Source organism: Eretmochelys imbricata, chromosome 11 (genome assembly GCF_965152235.1).
Source record: "Eretmochelys imbricata isolate rEreImb1 chromosome 11, rEreImb1.hap1, whole genome shotgun sequence".
Classification (NCBI taxonomy): Eukaryota; Metazoa; Chordata; order Testudines; family Cheloniidae; genus Eretmochelys; species Eretmochelys imbricata.
Genome location: NC_135582.1, coordinates 2,648,619 through 2,662,654, shown reverse-complemented (window position 1 = coordinate 2,662,654; position 14,036 = coordinate 2,648,619). Strand labels below are relative to the sequence as shown.

Sequence of the window (14,036 nt, the reverse complement as noted above, 5' to 3'; positions counted from 1 at the left end):
GCAGGGGCTGGAAGCTGGGGGGGTCCTGACTCAGGCCCCTCTGCTCTAACCACTAGTCACCCCCACTCCCCCTAAAGGAGACCCATGGCAGCAACTTCCCTGCCTCCACATCCCTGAGCCATATGGCCTCCACATCAGCTCCTAGCAAGGAGCTCAAAGGAGCCCCACAGTAGTGTTGGTATCTGGGGGAGAAGGGGAGGTGACAAACCAGAACCCTGCCCCCCCCAGCACCCTGCCCCTCAGGCGACACCCCCAGGGGATTCCCAGCTCAGCAGGCAAGTATTCAGGGCCAGCTGGATTCTCCAAGCAGCTACAAGCGCCTCCCCTTTGCCCCACTGAGGAGCTGGGTCTACAGGGAAAGAGACCTTGCAGATGTGGCAGGGGAGACAGGACTCCTGGGTTCCATCCCTTTGCTGTGAGAAGGAGAGCCTTTAGAGCAGGGACTAGAATCAGGACTCCTGGGTTCCATCCCCAGCTCTACCACTGGACTTTGGGCAAATCCCTCTGGGTGATTCCCTGTGCCCCGCCCCCACCCCCAGCAGGGTGGGCGGGCAGCTTCTGGGAGCCTCACGCCAGAGATGGGACCCTACTGGGCCTCGGGGTGGGATCATATGAGGCTGGACAGACGATAAACCCCAGAAGACGCTGGGCCTGGGGAGGAGCAGACTGTGGGGAACCCCACTGGCTACACACCCCACCTTCAAAAGGAGATAATGAAACCCCACCAGAGCCCTTCAATTAAAGTTGGGCCCATGCCAGGCCCCCTGCTCCCACCCCCCACGGGGTGCAAGTGGGCGCACAGCGCCTCTCGGGGGGGGCGGCGGGGGGCGGAGAACGGCCACAATGAAACAGTGGCAGTGGCCGAGACTGGAGTGAACTCTGAGCCCTTTCTCCCCCGCTGACCCCATGACTCTAGGGCGGGCTCTGATCCAGACAGCCCCAGCTGACACATACATGGCTGTCACGTGGACACTGCTGGGCAGTGGGGCGAGCATGTGGGCTGTGGGCGTGTGGACAGTTACAACATCTCTGCCGGCAGCCGTCAGCTCAGAGCCCGGGTCCCGCGAGCTCGGTGTCTTGTCCCCAGGATCAGCCTGTGCAAAACATTCCATAGGAAGCAGCTAAAATCACCGCCATGGACAATCGTGGAGTAACCTTAATGGAAGCATCTGCTGAGGCCTGGGGCAGTTATGGGCTGGCCCTGGCAGCAAAGCACAGAAGATTTTATCCTGCCTAACAGCAGATGTTCTGACGATCTGGAGAAAGGGCAATTCCAAGAAGGATTGGGCTTAAGCCCTTGATCTCCGCAGCAGTTATGAGGGTTCGCTATGCAGCCTTTAACAAAATAAAACATGGTTTTTGTTAGGTTGAAGTCTTCCCCAACACGGGTATTTTTCCAGCAACAACAAACAGCTGCCACAGCAGGAAAAAAGCTGCCGAACAACAAATAGAAGCTTACTTTGAGGTTTAAAACTTGCTTACAACCCCCCACCCTCTTCCCCTCCCCATGCCAGCTAGAGGCAGATACTAGAAGGAACAGCTGCTTCTCAAACAAACAAAGATGCTTCCATAAACAACCCAAACACCACGGCCCTGAGAACAAGGAAATGAAACGGACCCCACGGGTTACCACTGGCCAAGCCAGAAATCAGTAAGACAGCCAAAAACCAGCAGGGGTCAAGAAACTGGCTTTAAAAAAAAACCCAACCCACCCTCTGGCTCTAATTACGTATGGTGTCTATCAGGTAAGTCAGGAGGTTGGTTTCCAATACAGTTACATTCACAGTGTTTCGCTCCAATAGCCCCTCACTGTGAGATCCGAGTGGGGAAAAACATCAAAATGGAGAATGGCTGGATTATGGGTAAATGGGACGGTCACTAACTACTTAAAAGATTGTGGAGCCTGCATGAAACTCTTACCCGAATCCCCATGCAATGTTAGCGGTTGCAGAATATGTTCCTGTTTTTTAAAAAACGTTTCTCCCTCCCTTCCCCCACCCCATTGCTGTCTGAAAGACCCACAGAAAAGTGGTAAGAAAAGTAACAGATTATACAGCCAGATAGGCATACACAAAACAAACAAACTGCCAGGACAGGGGAATGTAAAAACTTGACCGTAGGATTATCAGCCTAGCCTCCACCCGTAGCCAGTACAGAAGCGTGGGAGGAAGGGTGACAAAACCCCTGTAACTGACAGTTATGAAATATTTGCTAGGCCAAGTCAGACTAGAAATGAGACATTTTTAGCAGGGAGGATCATTAACCGTTGGAACAATTTACCAAGGGTCATGGTGCATTCGCATCCAGCATCACTGGAAATGTTTCAATTAGGGCTGTTGATTAAATCACAGTTAACTCACGCAATGAACTCAAAAAAATTAAATCGCTATTAATCACACTCTTAAACAATAGAATCCCAATTTAAATATTTTGGATATTTTTCTACATTTCTATTGCAACACAGAATACAAAGTGTACAGGGATCACTTAATATTTTTATTACAAATTTGCCCTGTAAATATGATAAAATAGTATTTTTCTACGCACCTCACACAAGCTCTGTAGTGCAACCTCTATTATGAAAGTGTAACTTACAAATGTAGATTTTTTTTTTGTTACATAAAACTTCAGAGCCTATAAGTTCACTCAGTCCTACTTCTTGTTCAGCCAATCGCTCTGGCAAAGAAGTTTGTTTACATTTACGGGAGATAATGCTGCCTGCTTCTTGTTTACCATGTCACCTGAAAGCGAGAACAGGCATTCGCATGGCACTTTTATGGCCAGCATTACAAGGTATTTACATGTCAGACATGCTAAACATTCGTATGCCCCTTCATGCTTCAGCCACCATTCCAGAGGACTTGCTTCCATGGTGAGGATGCTCATTAAAAAAGTAAGACATTAAATTTGTGTGTGAACTCCTTGGGGGAGAATTGTACGTCTCCTGCTCTGTTTTACCCGCATTCTGCCATATATCTCACATTCTAGCGGTCTCAGGTGATGACCCAGCACATGTTGTTTGTTTTAAGGACACTTTCACTGCAGATCTGACAAAACGCAAAGAAGGTACCGATGTGAGATTTCTAAAGACAGCTACAGCACTCGACCCAAGGTTTAAGAATCTGAAGTGCCTTCCAAAATCTGAGAGGGACGAGGTGTGGAGCACGCTCTCAGAAGTCTTAAAAGAGCAACACTCCGATGCGGAAACTACAGAACCCGAACCACCAAAAAAGAAAAAAAAAAAAATATCAACCTTCAGCTGGTGGCATCGGCCTCCGATGATGAAAATGAACATGCGTTGGTCCCCTCTGCTTTGGATCGTTATCGAGCAGAACCTGTTATCAGCATGGACGCACGTCCTCTGGAACTGTGTTTGAAGCATGAAGGGATATATGAATCTTTAGCGCATCTGGCATGCAAATATCTTGTGATGCCGGCTACAACAGTGCCACGTGAACACCTGTTCTCACTTTCGGATGATACTGTAAACAAGAAGCGGGCAGCATTATTGTCTGCAAGTGGAAACAAACTTGTTTGTCTGAGCGATCGGCTGAAGTAGGACCGAGTGCACTTGTGGGCTCTAAAGTTGGACACGGTTTTATTTTTGAATGCAGTTATTTTTGTACCTAATTCTACATCTCTAAGTTCAGCTTTCACGATAAAGAGGTTGCACGAGAGCACTTGTATGAGGTGAATTGAAAAATACGATTTCTTTTGTTTTTTACAGTGCAAATATTTGTAATAAACACATCAATATAAAGTGAGCGCTGTACACTTTGTATTCTGTATTCTAATTGAAATCAATATATTTGAAAATGTAGAAAACACCCCAAAATATTTAGATAAATGGTATTCTATTATTTTGACTAACAGCACAATTAATTGGGATTAATTTTCTTTTTAAAATCGCTTGACAGCCCTAGTTTTAATCAAGACTGGGCGTTTCTCTACAAGATCTCCTCTAGTTCAAAGAGGAGCTAATTCAGGGACATCCCACGGCCTGCGGTCTACAGGAGGTCAGCGTGGACAATCACAGTGGACCCTTCTGGCTTTACCTGTGAATTTCGTCCAAATTTCTGCCTATATCCTGCCTATTTGTGGTTGGCTTATGGGCTGCAGCACAAGAGTAAATATCCCCTTAGAAATAATGCTCCGGCCTATCTAATGAAACTCAGGATGGTCTCATCCACACACGAATCCTTTTCTGAAACCGATTCTATTCTTCTTCTCATGAAAACTGATGGCGATCAGGGGAGGTCCCAGACGACTGGAAAAAGGCTAATGTAGCGCCCATCTTTAAAAAAGGGAAGAAGGAGGATCCTGGGAACTACAGGCCAGTCAGCCTCACCTCAGTCCCTGAAAAAATCATGGAGCAGGTCCTCAAGGAATCAATTCTGAAGCACTTAGAGGAGAGGAAAGTGATCAGGAACAGTCAGCATGGATTCACCAAGGGCAAGTCATGCCTGACTAATCTAATTGCCTTCTATGATGAGATAACTGGTTCTGTGGATGAAGGGAAAGCAGTGGACGTGTTGTTCCTTGACTTTAGCAAAGCTTTTGACACGGTATTCTTGCCAGCAAGTTAAAGAAGTATGGGCTGGATGAATGGACGATAAGGTGGATAGAAAGTTGGCTAGATTGTCGGGTTCAACGGGTAGTGATCAATGGCTCCGTGTCTAGTTGGCAGCCGGTATCAAGTGGAGTGCCCCAAGGGTTGGTCCTCGGGCCGGTTTTGTTCAATATCTTCATAAATGATCTGGAGGATGGTGTGGATTGCACCCTCAGCAAGTTTGCAGATGACACTAAACTGGGAGGAGAGGTAGATACGCTGGAGGGTAGCGATAGAATACAGAGGGGCCTAGACAAATTGGAGGATTGGGCTGAAAGAAATCTGATGAGGTTCAACAAGGACAAGTGCAGAGTCCTGCACTTAGGACAGAAGAATCCAATGCACGGCTACAGACTAGGGACAGAGGGGCTAGGCAGCAGTTCTGCAGAAAATGACCTAGGGGTTACAGTGGACGAGAAGCTGGATATGAGTCAACAGTGTGTCCTTGTTGCCAAGAAGGCCAATGGCATTTTGGGATGTATAAGTAGGGCATTGCCAGCAGATCGAGGGACATGATCGTTCCCCTCTATTCGACATTGGTGAGGCCTCATCTGGAGTACTGTGTCCAGTTTTGGGCCCCACACTACAAAAAGGATGTGGAAAAATTGGAAAGAGTATAGCAGAGGGCAACAAAAATGATTAGGGGACTAGAGCACGTGACTTATGAGGAGAGGATGAGGGAACTGGGGATGTTTAGTCTACGGAAGAGAAGAATGAGGGGGGATTTGACAGTTGCTTTCAACTACCTGAATTGGGGGTTCCAAAGAGGATGGATCTAGACTGTTTTCCGTGGTAGCTGACGACAGAACAAGGAGCAATGGTCTCAAGTTGCAGTGGGGGAGGTCTACGTTGGATATTAGGAAACACTATTTCACTAGGAGGGTGGTGAAGCACTGGAATGCGTTACCTAGGGAGGTGGTGGAATCTCCTTCCTTAGAAGTTTTTAAGGTCAGGCTTGACAAAGCCCTGGCTGGGATGATTTAGTTGGGGATTGGTCCTGCTTTGAGCAGGGGGTTGGACTAGACACCTCCTGAGGTCCCTTCCAACCCTGATAGTCTCTGATTCTATACTCCAGTGCCTTGTGGGAGAGAGTTCCACAGCCCCCTGTCACGGAGCCCCCGGGCGATGCTCTGGAACTGCTCCCCACGAAGCCAGGCAGGACCCTGGGGAAGTCTCCTCTCTGGGTGCAGCCTGGCTGCAGGACACACAGCTCAAACGGCTTCCACCTTCCTGGGTCTGACCTCAGAGCATTCAGCCTCCTCTGCCCCTCCGTGCACTTCCCACAGCAAGTCCGCCCAGGCGGGGTCCTGGGGAAGCCAGAGGGTCCTGCCCCGCAACTCCGCAGTCAGACGGGACTCTCAGCCAGCCAGTAAAACAGAAGGTTTATTAGACGACAGGAACATGGTCTAACACAGAGCTTGTAGGTGCAGAGAACGGGACCTCTCAGCTGGGTCCATTTTGGGGGGCAGTGAGCCAGACAACCATGTCTGTACTTCACTCCATGTCCCAGCCAGCCCCAAACTGAAACTCTCCCTCCAGTCCCTGCTCCTCTGGGCTTTGTCCCTTTCCCGGGCCAGGAGGTCACCGGATTCCTTTGTTCTCCAACCCTTTAGCCCCCACCTTGCAGCGGGGAAGGGCCCAAGCCATCCGTTGCCAGGAAACAGGATGTCGACCATTCTCTGTGTCCAGACCCCTGCACACACCTGCCTCTAGGGCTCTGCAAGGATCACGCACCCTTACCCCACTCCCTAGATACTTAAGAACTGCCTAGGGGAAACTGAGGCACCCCCACACTATTCAGAGGAAAAATTAAGAACATTCCCGCTTTGTCACAGCCCCTTTAGTTATAGCAACTGCAGAACAGCAGTAAAGTCTTTCCAGACAGACGTGCGAGTTCAGCTGACACTGTCCTACAGCATGATCCTTTACACAGACAGGGGGAAGGTACCTTAATATCCTTCCTGCTGAGCTTCTGGGGAAGTGCTTTGCCTTTCAACCACGCCTCCCTGAGCTCCTCACAGTATTTCATGCTGAGAGACGTACACTGCATAGCCATTCCCCGTGGCTCAGAACATGCGTGAATTCCACGCGGTAAACGCAGCATTAACTCCGGAGGTTGGTCGCCTGGGAAAGAACTAAAGGCATTTCTTTTGAGGATCACCTCTTCCTTAAGGTGTCCACTGTGGGACAGGGATTGTATATAACTCTGGGGGGCGGGCGGCTGCCACGGCTGCGCCAGGAACCAGGCGTGTGCACGCACGTGCGAGAGAGAGATTAAGGGAAAGCACCAGGTTGTACCAACTCCAGAGAGGCATCAGCCCCCCAGGGAGGTTTGCCCATGCTGGTTCAAACGGGATCTTCCAGCCATCAACCAAGAAAGGGCTTCTGGCATAGAACGGCTGCATTTAAACTGCCTCAGGGCCTTCTTTCTGACCCAGCGACTGGACGGGCCCTTCTGTCCCAGGGCCCCAAATCTCATGGAAGGGGCCCATGGGACTGAGGTGGATCTTGACTAAGCTTTTAGCATGTATAGAGGAACTTCTTCCTTGTTTCTATACATTGTCGCGGTGACGCTTTTACACTAGGAGTAAAAGGTGGTGGCTTAGCAAGAGCAGTGCGCTGACTTGTACCTGCTGGCCGCGGCCATCGGAGAGAAGGCAAAGCACTGGGGTGGGCAGGCAGGCAGGGGATCTCACAGTGGAGAAGCACGAGGGCGGGCGGGCGGACAGGCTGGCTTGCAGGGGTTATCACAGTGGAGAAGCACTGTGGGGGGCGGGCAGGCGGACAGGCTGGCTTGCAGGGGTTATCACAGTGGAGAAGCACGGGGGGGGGGGGCGGGTGGACAGGCTGGCTTGCAGGGGTTATCACAGTGGAGAAGCACTGGGGGGGGCAGGTGGACAGGCTGGTTTGCAGGGGTTATCACAGTGGAGAAGCACGGGGGGGGGCGGGTGCACAGGCTGGTTTGCAGGGGTTATCACAGTGGAGAAGCACGGGGGGGCGGGTGCACAGGCTGGTTTGCAGGGGTTATCACAGTGGAGAAGTACTGGGGCGGGCGGGTGGACAGGCTGGTTTGCAGGGGTTATCACAGTGGAGAAGCACGGGGGGGGGCGGGCGGGTGGACAGGCTGGCTTGCAGGGGTTATCACAGTGGAGAAGCACGGGGGGGGGGCGGGTGCACAGGCTGGCTTGCAGGGGTTATCACAGTGGAGAAGCACGGGGTGGGGCGGGCGGGCGGACAGGCTGGCTTGCAGGGGTTATCACAGTGGAGAAGTACTGGGGCGGGCGGGTGGACAGGCTGGTTTGCAGGGGTTATCACAGTGGAGAAGCACGGGGGGGGGGGGGGGGCGGGTGCACAGGCTGGCTTGCAGGGGTTATCACAGTGGAGAAGCACTGTGGGGGGCGGGCAGGCGGACAGGCTGGCTTGCAGGGGTTATCACAGTGGAGAAGCACGGGGGGGGGGGGCGGGTGGACAGGCTGGCTTGCAGGGGTTATCACAGTGGAGAAGCACTGGGGGGGGCAGGTGGACAGGCTGGTTTGCAGGGGTTATCACAGTGGAGAAGCACGGGGGGGGGGGGGGCGGGCGGACAGGCTGGTTTGCAGGGGTTATCACAGTGGAGAAGCACGGGGTGGGGGCGGGTGCACAGGCTGGCTTGCAGGGGTTATCACAGTGGAGAAGCATGGGGGGGGCGGGCGGACAGGCTGGCTTGCAGGGGTTATCACAGTGGAGAAGCACTGGGGGGGGCGGGCGGACAGGCTGGCTTGCAGGGGTTATCACAGTGGAGAAGCACGGGGGGGGGCGGGCGGGCGGACAGGCTGGCTTGCAGGGGTTATCACAGTGGACTATGAAGCCTTCAAACTCCAGTCAGGATGGGGAGAGACGCGCATCTCCCCCCAAGAGAGGTAACGACTGGAAGGCCGAGACCTGACATGGGTGCCCCCGAGGGACCACGGGGTGGGGACGCAGGTGCAGTGACCCTGAAAAGGGAATATTTGGCTCAGTGCTGCCTGCCAAAGCCCAACACTTTACTGCTGGTGAGTGACACACACATAATGCAGTGCAAGAGATCAAAGTGACAAAGCCTGTCCCATCCTTCGAGAACACTGCTCACAAACTCCAGTTGGAAGAGAATTGGCTCAGGGCACTGCAGGTTAATTATTACACCCAGGGAATAATCCACATTGTTCTTTAATGAAAGGGAAGATTTTAAAGTCTCATTACCATTCAGATCTGGTAAAGTTTCCAAACACTTCTACAACCAGCCCGTCAAGTTCGGAAAAGTTAACGTAACGCTTGGCATTCGCCCAGTCATTCACATCTCCAAAGCATTGTCCAAACACCAAGCTGCCGATTGAGGACTTGATTGAGGACTTGATTCCTTCTCCGGGGACGGGATCAGAGGGAATAAAGCAATTCCCTCTGTTAATCCCAGACTCCATTAAGATGCAAGCGACACAGAATTCTGCCATGCTAGTTATTTGTCCAGCAGCTAGGCGATGGAGCCCTGATCATTTGCAGTGATATCTCAGATTCTTTCCGTCTTGCATTGCAGGGGATGGCTGGTCTTGGGGCTGCCGGACTGAACCAGAACTCCATCAGTTCCTCGCTGTGCCACGGATACCTTCGGTGTATGGTTAACTCGCCTCCTCTCTCTGCACCACAGGTCCCTCTCTGAGAAATGCAGGCAATGATGCCTCCCCTTTATCTTGGATGTTTAGACGGTAAGCGCCTTACTCTGAGCTACACAGCGTACACACAGAATGGGGCCCCAACTGAGGTAGACGCTACTCCGGTCACTAAGGCGGCATACAGTTAAAAGAACCACCGCTTTCTTCAAGCTGTCCTCAAGCTGCGTAAAGGGACTGCAGACTCTGAAATTCCTCTTTGTTTTTAATAATCTACGACCAGCTTAGCAGACAGATCTATACAAAAGACAGAGGAAGATTTGCTGTTCCTTTTACTATTTGCACCTCTCTTAGCTCAGCTGAAGAAAACAGTTTCACTATTTATTTCTAGCCGGTTTCCACCTTTCCTGCACTAGGCACTGGTGCGGCTGCTGATTTGGGGTTAACAGAAAGATCTGCTCAAACATTTCCGATTGGTGGGTTTTATAAAATGCCTTTGGGAGCAAAAGTTAAGGCTTGACTCTAAACCTAGGTGACAACAGCTCTTTAAATCGCTGAGTAACTACCACCACCTCCTCGGTGACCCATTTTCCCAGAAGTGGGCTCCCAAGACACGACACAACCAGGTCATACTCCCTTTTCAACGTGCCTCAGCCTTTGATGGCTGACGTTCTGCCTGCCAGAGCATTAGAGCTCTGCAAAGATGAAAGAAAATCCAGTTTAATACACACAGGCCATGTCTACACTAATGAAAGGTAACGAAGTGTGCAAGTTAACGTGTTCGAATCCGAGCGCAGGCAGGACAGTTGTAGACTGGCTAATGCATGCCAAAACGAGGCAAACCCACAACTCCCCTGTCACATTCTCCTTCACCAGTTATCACGAGTTAGAACTACAACTTGCCCTGTCTACACAAGGATTACACACTTTAGGTAACACACACACACCCCCCGACCTTTTTTCTAAGGAAGCCAAGGTCACAGGGCTAGACAATCCACACAGCTAACAGGGCTCTCTCTTAATATGCCCCACACGCTGCACAAACACAGGGAGGCCCCAGCTGAGAGAGATGCTACCACAACGCAAGTGCCCTGGCAATGAATCCCATCAGCGTCTCTGGAATCAAAGCTGTCCATTTGGTAAATCAACCTCCTAGCCCTGACAGCTGTGCCAAGAACCGTCCTGAATGTAAACTGGTACAATCTCACCTCGCTGAGCCAGCCACAGCACTCTGCCCTGCCCTACCCTTCCACAGCTGCTTCAGAGCTTCCCCACGCGGCAGAATGATTGCATCGAGTGAGCGTGGCCAGTTTTAAAGACACTGTTCAGAATGCTGTGAGTTGTCGCGAAACAGTCGAGCATTATGTCAAAAAGAAAAGGAGGAATTTGTGGCACCTTAGAGACTAACCAATTTATTTGAGCATAAGCTTCCGTGAGCTACAACTCACTTCCTCGGATGCATTCAGTGGAAAATACAGTGGGGAGATTTATATACACAGAGAGCATGAAACAATGGGTGTGACCATACACGCTGTAACCAGAGTGATCACTTAAGGTGAGCTATTACCAGCAGGAAGGGGGAGGGCGGGGAACCTTTTGTAGTGATAATCAAGGTGGGCCATTCCCAGCAGTTGACAAGAACGTCTGAGGAACAGTGGGGGGTGAGGGGAGGGGGGGATAAACATGGGGAAATAGTTTTACTTTGTGTAATGACCCATCCACTCCCAGTCTCTATTCAAGCCTAAGTTAATTGTATCCAGTTTGCAAATTAATTCCAATTCAGCAGTCTCTCCTTGGAGTCTGTTTTCAAAGTCTTTTTGTTGAAAAAAAACCACTATTTTCCACTGAATGCATCTGACGAAGTGAGCTGTAGCTCACGAAAGCTTATGCTCAAATAAATTGGTTAGTCTCTAAGGTGCCACAAATCCTCCTTTTCTTTTTGCGAATACAGACTGACCCAGCTGCTCCTCTGAAACCAAGCGTAATGTCAGTTTCACACTTCCAGGCAAAGCTCCTGGCAGCATGTGCTGGAGTAATTCACCAGGCAGGAGGACCCCCAGAGACCAAAGCTAGGGGAGAAGAAAAGCAGACAACCCGGTCCCCAGCTCCCTGATCGCAGCTTGAGGTCTCAGGAGGGATCATAGATGACAGTAGCCGGGAGAGGCTGGAACTTGGGATTTACCTGACGCCTACCAGCCAGAGGCGGACGTGAAAGAAACCCTTCACAGCCCAGCAGCCATGACACATCGGGCATGTCACAGAACCCGTTGTACGCCCCAGTGCCTGCCCCGAGGCGGCCCAAGGCAGTTTCAGGCATGACAACAAGGGAGGGATGGGGCGAGGAATGATCAAGGCTCAACAAACAAGATCAGGCAGCTGCTCAGCTCAAGCTTGTGCAGCCCTGGACAGCTCACAGGACTGTCACAGTTCTTGATGACTGGATTGCAGCAGGCATCCCGGGAGAGGCATATGAGCAGAGGGAGCTGGGCCTGTTTCCAGGGGTCTGCCCTAGTCCTTGCGGGCAGATGCCCCTTTCCTTCATTGCTACCGAGTGACCCTCTAGCTACAAGGCACCCAGCAAGTGTTCCAAGCCCCGAATACACAGTGTATCACATACACACACACCAGCCACACCGGCTGGGCTATGCTAGGATCCTTCGCACTGCGGATCCCACTGTGAGAGAGGGGACAAGGAGGAGAATCTACCCTCTGCCTGAGCCTTCTCCATCGCTCCGAGCCGCCTTCCTGCCTCTCTGCAACATCAGTACCCAGCAAAACTGGGCCACTGCCTCTCCTCTCCCCCGTTACTCTGGCTCTCCTCCCTCCTCCACGATGGACCGATTCTCCTCTATTCTCCAAAGTGCAAACCCCGCACAGCTGCTTCTGGTAACTGACGCCTGCCCTCTATTACCCAGAGCTCTAAAGGCTTTCGGGATGCAGCGTGCGTGGAAGACGCTCCGCAAGCTAGAGTCAGAGCGTTCAGCTGGGGCCCAAGGAGCAGATGCTGAATGGAAGCTGCGGCACCCCTGGGTCTGGGGATCTGGGTCACATGGGCAAATCCTGGCAGGGATGGATAATGCCAAGCTTTGTGTGGGATCTGAAAGCAGCGTTTTCTCCCTCTAACCCCTAACACAGTCTAACCCAGGCAGCTGGAGCTTTCCAGAGAAGCCTGCGTATGTGTTAGCACAATGCTGCACCAAGCCCAGGGCAGCAAAGGACACATGGCTCCCCAGCGCATCGCCGAGAGAGCCGGCCAAGCCCTTCTGTGGCTGCTGTGCGGGGGGGGCTGTGCACGGCACCGACCCCAGAGGGTGGCACAAGCATCCCCCCACCCAAAGTGGTTTGGGCACCAATCAGTGCGGTGCAAACCCTTTGAGGTCTCCAGGAGCACCCCATGGGGAAGAGGGGGGCAGCTTGTGGGACTGCCAATGCAGCCAGGAAAGAGACCTCCTTCAAACCCTGCACAGCCCCCTCAGCTCAGCCACCAGCCCGCCCCTTAGTGCCCCAGTGAGACTCCCCCTCAACCCAGCCAGCCTTCCTGGATGCATGCATGCAGACCTCTTGCCACAGATCCCCATAACCCACACAGCCCCCCTGCATCCTCCCGGCCCAGCCTAGCTCCCCCAGCTTCCCCGCCCCCCCCAGCCCTGCACAGTCCAGCCCCAGCCAAAGCCCCCAGCTCCCCGCCTAACTCCCCCCTCCAGCCCCCAGCTCCCCGCCTAACTCCCCCCTCCAGCCCCCATGCCCCAGCCTCATCCCCCCGCCTAACTCCCCCCTCCAGCGCCCTTGCCCCAGCCTCATCCCCCCGCCTAACTCCCCCCTCCAGCGCCCTTGCCCCAGCCTCATCCCCCCGCCAGCCCCCCCCAACCCCAGCCAACCTGCCCCCAGAAGCCCCAGCCGCCCGCTCCAGCCCCCCCCGGAGGCCCCTGCCCACTCCCCTGCACGTCCGCCACCGGCAGCCGACTCCTCCCCCCGGCCCCACGAAGCCCCCGGAGGCGGCGGCGGCAGGAGAGAGCCCCGAGAGGGTCCGAGCGCGACCCCCCCCCCTCCCGCCGGCCGCACTCACCCGATGCGGAAGACCAGGGGCCCGGCCAGTGCCATGAGCACCTTGGCGAGGCAGCGGCGGAGGCGGCGCGCCGGCCGGCAGCGGGCGAGGGAGGCGGCCCCCAGCCCGCAGCAGGCGGCCAGGGCGGCCGCCAGCAGCTGGAGCCGGGACAGGCAGCCCGGCCGCGCCATGCTGGGGGCGGCCCCGCCCCCCGGGCCGGCCCCGCCCCCGGCGCCCGGGCGACCGGCGAACGCCGCCGGCCCCAGCCTTCGAGCCACGCCCCCTTCGAACGCCCTGTAGCCAGCGCCCGACACCCGGCGCGCTGGGAGGGCTGCGGCGCCCCCTGGTGGGCGTTGGCTGTCGCCGCCCGAGGGAAAGGGGGCCCCGGGCTCCCCCAGCTGGGGAGGGCTGCGGGGCTGAGCCTTGGCTGGGCGCGGCCTGCTCCCAATTAGCTGCGGATCGGGGACAAGTTGCCCTTGCAACGGATTCGTTCCCCTTCCTCCTGGCCCCTACCGGGTCAAGGCCTCTTACAGCCTTCTTCCGAAACCCGTGAGCGCGGGCCGGCTGGGATCCGCTGATAAGGGGCCCCCAGGCTCGAGTCATCCCCCTCGGCCTTCTTCAACCCACAGTCACTGCGAGAGCTGCCCTTCCACTCTAACTTCCCTGTCCCTGCCGGATAAGCCCATGTCAACACAGCCTAGCCTCCAGGGACTTGTCTTTAACTGGAGCAACCCGCTGAGCTCTCATCAGTTATTAATTA

General features: G+C 53.8%; 1 protein-coding gene across 1 annotated transcript in view; it reads right to left on the bottom strand.

Moving 5' to 3' along the window:
* Window positions 1-13,479, bottom strand: part of LOC144272317 (putative thioesterase PNKD) — a 35,757-nt gene extending 22,278 nt beyond the window's left edge. The window contains exon 1 of the mRNA XM_077830299.1: window positions 13,298-13,479. Coding sequence (XP_077686425.1) covers window positions 13,298-13,467 — 170 coding nt within the window. The 5' untranslated portion in view covers window positions 13,468-13,479. The remainder of the gene's footprint in view (window positions 1-13,297) is intronic.
* Window positions 13,480-14,036: the final 557 nt, after the last annotated feature.